Source organism: Gopherus evgoodei, chromosome 3 (genome assembly GCF_007399415.2).
Source record: "Gopherus evgoodei ecotype Sinaloan lineage chromosome 3, rGopEvg1_v1.p, whole genome shotgun sequence".
Classification (NCBI taxonomy): domain Eukaryota; kingdom Metazoa; phylum Chordata; order Testudines; family Testudinidae; genus Gopherus; species Gopherus evgoodei.
This window is the reverse complement of record NC_044324.1, coordinates 6392841-6399145: the sequence shown is the minus strand read 5'-3', so window position 1 is coordinate 6399145 and position 6305 is coordinate 6392841. Positions and strand designations below refer to the sequence as shown.

Below are 6305 nucleotides of genomic sequence, written 5' to 3'. Positions count from 1 at the left end.
CGCCCCGGGCCTGTCACCCGTGACAGCGGCTCCAGCGCCCCGTCCCACCTGGCCGGCTCCGCCCGTGGGCAGCGGAGCAAGGCGGGGGGCGGTTCCCTGCCCCCTGACTGGGGCGTCTCGTGCTTTGGGCACCGGAGCAGAGGCGGGGAATGGCCGGAGCAGTGGGACCCGGGCCGGGCAGCTCCCAGGTGCCAAGCGAGAGGCTGCGCCGCGGTGAGCGCAGGGCAGTGACAGCTGGGCAGCCCCGGCGGGGACAGAGCCGGCACGGACCCCCCCGCTTTGGGGCTGTGCGGGGTGCTCAGCCGGGGCCGCTGGCTCTGCCCCCGGGGGAGACACCCGCTGCCTTGGGCTCCCCCGGACACGGGTTCGCGCCCCCCGGCTCCAGAAGTTCCCCGGGGCGGGTTCATCCGGCGCAGGCAGCAGCTCCCCTAGCCCTGCCGCGGGGGCGGGGGCGGGGGTTTCTTTAAGGGGCTGCCGGGGCCGGGCCGGGCCGGGCCGGGCCGGCGCGGAGCTGGGCCCCCCTCGCGCGGCTCGTTCCCCTCCGGTGACAGCCCTTTCGCCAGAGGATCTTTTGTTGCGTCCCCAGCCAATCAAGGCTTTTTACGACACAGTTCAGTTGGGATATAAAACCCCGAGTCTTGCTTGCCTCCCCCCCGGCCAGCATCACTAGTTACCGGCTCCCAGCCAGCCGGCCCCGGAGAGCCTCTGCCCCGTCACACCCCCGCCCCCCCCAGGGCAGCCAGCCGCGGCCCGAGTCCCAAGTCCAGAGGCGGGGGAGGCAGGAGGGACCCGGCCGTCCAGCCATGTCGGTGCGCAGGTCCCCGCTCTTCCTGTGCGCCCTGGCGCTGGCCGTGGCGCTGGCCCCGGGGGAGGTGGTGGAGAAAGGGGCCGGCGGCGGGCAGCCCCCTCCGGGGCCCGAGGCGGAGGAGCCGGGCTGCCCCGTCTGCCTGTGGCGGAAGCACAGCAAGGAGATGCGGCTGGAGAGCATCAAGTCGCAGATCCTGAGCAAGCTGCGACTCAAGGAGGCGCCCAACATCACCCGGGAGGTGGTGAACCAGCTGCTGCCCAAGGCGCCCCCGCTGCAGCAGATCCTGGACCTGCACGACTTCCAGGGCGACGCGCTCCCGCAGGACGAGTACCTGGAGGAGGACGAGTACCACGCCACCACCGAGACTGTCATCAGCATGGCCCAGCGCAGTAGGTGGCTCTTTGTTAGCGGGGGCGAGAGGCGAACTTCAGGGGGGACCCCCTCCCCGCAGCCCGCTCGCCGTGCCACGCACCCGGCTGCTTTGCGCCCTTCAGGGGGTCCCTGCCCGGGGGGCGGCGCCGCAGACTCCCTTGACTCCTGGCCAGGGGGGGGGAGGGTGCAGCTCCCCTCGGGGGCTATTGGCTCCCGCCCCCTCCCCGGCCGGAGGAACCGGCGCCTGCAAAGTTCAGGGTCCCGCACCCCGCGGGCAGGGGCCAGAGGCCGCTCGGGGCGTCCCGCGGGGCATTGTCTGCGGCCGGGCTCCGCGAACGCGGCTGCCGCTGGGGCAGCTCCGAAAGTTTGGTCTGGTTCCGCCATTGGCCCAAAGTGAGCCAGGCCCCGGGAGCGCTGCCCCCCGCTATTCAGCAGGGGCTTCCCTCTGCCCAGCCTGCTCCCCGGGGCGGCAGAGCGGTGCTCCCTGGCTGTCAAGCTGGGGGGCAGCTGGGGTGCGGGGGGGCTCAGGGTCCAGCCCCGCTTTGGCTCCTGGGAAAGGGGGGGGGGGTTGCTCCAGTTGGCCAAGGGAGAAAGTTAGTTTGAAAGCATCCCCCGGAGGGCAGAGCTGGGCACTGTCTCCCTTCCTCCTTCTGCTGGGGGCAGGAGCCCTGAGGGCAGCTGGAGCCAGGCTCTGAAGGTGGCACTTTGGGTCTCCACATCAGGCAAGGCGGCTCCAGGGGCCCCTCAGAGCTTGCCTGGCACGCTGGGTTTGCCCACCCTGGAAGGGGCAGGGAGATGCACACGTGGGGTTCATGGGGCAGACAGGGCAGGTAGTGCTGCCACTGACTGCCCTTGATGGGGGACTTCCGGCTGATAGGCTAGAGCAGCCTCAGAGCCCGAACCTCGCTTGGGAGGCACTGATCCAAATCTGCTGTGCGTAGCCTGCAGCCCTGACTCAGACAGAGCTAGCAGGGTCTTGGGCTCACTGGCCCAGCCCGTAAGATGCTGCCCATTCAGGCGCAAGGCTCTGCTGTGGCACTGAGGGCATCGCTGCTGGCAGGACGCGCAGGCTGGGTGCCAATCCCGGCTCGGAGCAGGGTCATCTAGGGTTATCATAGGGGCTGCAAGCCGGGACTCGTAGGGTCTAATCCTGGTTCTGTCCCTGATCTATGGTGCGAGCTTGTGCAAGTCACATCACCTCCCCAGGCCTCAGTTTCCCCATCTGTGGTTCCGGAGTGAGGGGCCCGGCCAGGTGGGTGAATATGGGGAATACCGTCAGCTCGTGACTAAACCAGCACGTTTATTGCAGTGGAATAGCTGAGAGCCACGGACGCCAAAGGCCTCTGTCCTATGAGCAGCTGGAGGCTGGCGAGCTGCTGGGTGATGCCCATGTGCTCGAGCAAGCCCTGCCCTGGGGCTCTGTCTCCTTGGCCTTCGCGCTCAGCTGGGCTGGTGGGTTTTGCAGAGCTGAACCGAGGCCCAGCGCAGGCGAGTCACCCGGAGGTCACTGGAGAGGAGCCGCTTTGTGAGATCCCACTGCTCTTGGCACCAGCTGGGCCCTGTGCTGCAGCCTCCGCAGAGACGGGGTGTGACCAGGCCACAGGACTGAGCTCTCCAGCCTGCAGCTGCCCCTGGGGCAGGGCCCGCTAGGGCAGGGGTGAGGCTGTGGCTGGCTGGGTTGGCCTCCAGCCTGTCAGCGTCACCCTGCCCAGCCCAGCAGCAGAGACCCAGGGGCTGGGCTGCCTCCAGGGCAGGCAATAAATGGAACCTCCTTCCCTGGGGGGCTGACAGATGGGCTGCGAGTGCTGCCCCCACCAGGCTTCGGCCAAATGCCGATCCTGCTGGCCAGCCTGGGCCTGGGCAGTGAGCAGAGGGGAGAGAACAGGGCAGAGCAACAGGGGGCAGATGGGTGCAGAGAGTGGGGCCAGGACTCAAGGTGTGCAAGGACATGGAGCAGGTGGAGGGGGTTGCGCTGCAATGACACAAACACCAGATCACGGATCTCAGAAAACAACCTGCCCCGAGAAGCAAAGGGGGCTGGAGGATCTAGGCATGCTGAGGGGTTGGGGGAAGCAGGGGTGGTAGGATCCATGGGGCTGCAGGATTAGTGACCGTGGGAGTTCAGCCTTGACTGGTCCATGTGTCCGTCCCCTCTGCATCCAAACACCCTGAGTTGCTGACGTGTCACTGACCTCCCGGGTCTCCACTCTTCAGGGCATTTCACAGAGCACCAAGTGCTTGGGGGCCCAGGGCCTGGCGTTCTGGCTTTGCCCACAGTGATCCTCCTTGCTAGGTCTGGTAGGCGATGGCTGCTCATCTTTCGTCGGCCACAGCCCCTCTTCCCCATGCTGAGCTGTTCCTGAGCCCAGTGAGTACTGGGGGTTGGGGGTCACCCACAGTGCAGTCTGTGGGGGTCTGGATAACACAACATAGCAGGAAGGGGTGCTTGGATATGGCCACTCTCTTCCGGGTGAGACTTTCATCAAGCTCCTGGCCACCAGTGGTCTCTAAACTTCCCCTGACATGTTGCCTCTGAGATTGAGAGTGCCAAGGCGAAATCCCAGCTCAGGAAATTACATTCTCCCTCCAACCAAGCATATTCTGGGGTCTCCTTCACTCAGACCCACTGAGACTTCACCTCCTGTGCCTAGGCACACAAGGCCACCTGCTTCCCCCCTGGCTGGCTCTGTGACTGATGTCTGACTCCATTGTGAGCTGACTCCATGAGGGCGGTCTCCTTTCCGATCTTACTGCGATGGGCCATTCCGTGTCCTCTGCACCTTCTCTTCCCTCCAGGTGGGATCCAATCTAAGACGGACCTTGTGATTGTGCCACAGGGAAGCCAGATGACATGGCCAAACCACCATCACCATCTCTGTCTTCTACGTTGGCTACACAATCTCCAGCTCATTTCCACGATTCTTCTTAGACAACACTGGTGGAGGGAACCCAGCGTCCTGTTGTGCACTTGGACCCTCAGCCACCTTTTGGAAGTGTATAGTAATGCTGAGAGAAAGGAGCATTGTGTGAGCTCATTTTAGCGTGTAGATAGATATTCCTCTTCCAGACGTTTGACAAATGGCAGAATGATCCACAGGCTTTGCTGATTCCTGCCTTCGCTGGAGTGAGCTGCTGTTAGGAGAGATTGTTCTTCCAAGATAGACAAAGTCATCAACTCTTCTGCACTCTTCTCCATCAATCACACATGGGCCAGCACAGACACTATTCTCTTCCTCCATGGTCTTGGTCTTCCATGTACCGATATGAAGTCCCACTGGGGCAGCTTCTGCTTTTTTGCTCAAAAAGAATCTTTTAATTCCATCCAAGATGGTATCCAGGATGACTACGTCATCTGCAAAATCCAAGTCCCGCAGCTTATCTCCAGCCCAAATGATACCAGAGGCCTGGCCAGCAGCCATCACCCTTCTTGTCACAGTCTGTGATCGTGCAGCAGAGAAGCCACTTTGACTCAGAGCAGTAACAACCTTTAACCATTGTGTCTCCGCTCTGCCCCGATGCAGGCTTGTCAAAGCTTTGATCAAATTAGTGATCTTTGCTGGGATTTCACAGCATCTCCCGCTTGGTCTACACCAGTGGTTCTCAAAGTTGGGCCGCCCGTTGTTCAGGGAAAGCTCCTGGCAGCCTGGGCTGGTTTGTTTACCTGCTGCGTCTGCAGGTGCAGCCGATTGTGGCTCCCACTGGCAGCAGTTCACCGCTCCACACCAGTGGGGGCTGCGGGAAGCAGCACAGGCCGAGGGATGTGCTGGCCGCCCTTCCCGCAGCCTCCATTGTCCTGGAGCAGCGAACCATAGCCAGTGAGAACCGCCATCGGCCGAACCTGCAGATGTGGCAGGTAAACAAACCGTCCCAGACAGCAGCTTCTCCCAGCACAGCTACCGTCTCTTGGGGAGGTGCGGTACCTCAGCTGACAGGAGGAGTTCTCCTACAGAGCGCTGTATGTGTAGGCAAGCCCTCAGGATCTTCCAGAGGGTTTATCTGTGCTTATCAAGGAAGTTAAAAAGTCATCTTCTGCTGATTTTCTAAGCCTCTCTCAGTGTCTCCTCAAGGGGGAACTGTGCTCTGAACACAACCGACCGGAGCAAAATCCTGCCTGTTCTCCACCAGGTACAGACAGGAGGCTCCCCCTCTCCAACTGTCACAAATAAGCTGGTCTCCCAATGACATGTCTTCTCCAGTCCATGGGACAGATCTCCTTATCCCAAACCATCCTGCACACCCTGCACGTGGCATTCCCTGCCACCTCCTCTGCAGCTCTTTACCGTTCAGCATCCATCTCAGCATAGCCTGGTGCTTTACCACTCTTCAATTGGTTTATGGCCTTAGTTACTTCCTCAAAGGTGATTGCTTCTAGGGACATAGGTAAGTCTGCTAGTTCTTCACATCTCTGGGTGTGTGATAGTGGTTCTGGCTGGCTGAGCACAGCCTGGAAAGGTTCCACCCAATGGACTCTGTCCTTGCTCTGGGGTTAAAATTTTACCATCTTGGGCCTTCACAATGCCACAAAGGTTTGAGACTTGTGATGCCAACAGTTTAGGTACCAAGAAAGGGGCTTAGAATCCCTTCTCTCCTGCACCTCCCCAGTTCTCTCACTTGATTTTCCACCCATTCTCTCCTATCTCCTCTGGCTGATCTTTGTCTGCAGGTTCTTGTTGCAGAAGAGCTCTTGTACTGTTGTCGTGCTCCTGTTGAATGATCTTTCATTCTTTCCTCTCTCCAGCAAGCCTCCATGTGTCTGGATGGAGCTGTTCGTGTTTCTGAGATCTCCCCTCCACTGTAACCCTGGCTGCTTAAAAACGGCTACTGTTCTCTCTCCACCAGTGTCTCTAACTCTTCAAATCAGCAGCTAAGTGGCAGATTGAGACATGCCTTCACTGCTAGATCTACTAACTTCCTACTATCATAGAGATGTGTTCCCTTCGTTAGTGCTAGCTCGATTATCCCAATAACAAGATGGTTCCACTTCCAACATCAGCTCTTCTGTGCACCCTGCAAACCAACTATGAGCCCTTGCACTGATCTCTTGTGCTGGGTTGCTGTGGGCTGTTAAACTGTGAGTGAGTCCCATCCCAGAGGGGGCTACATTGCAGACAGAATAATTATTGTG

At 60.6% G+C, this 6305-nt stretch overlaps 1 protein-coding gene across 1 annotated transcript in view; it reads left to right on the top strand.

The window, feature by feature from the left end:
• Nucleotides 1–675: 675 nt before the first annotated feature.
• Nucleotides 676–6305, top strand: part of GDF11 (growth differentiation factor 11) — a 29717-nt gene continuing 24087 nt past the window's right edge. The window contains exon 1 of the mRNA XM_030554809.1: nt 676–1197. Coding sequence (XP_030410669.1) covers nt 804–1197 — 394 coding nt within the window. The 5' untranslated portion in view covers nt 676–803. The remainder of the gene's footprint in view (nt 1198–6305) is intronic.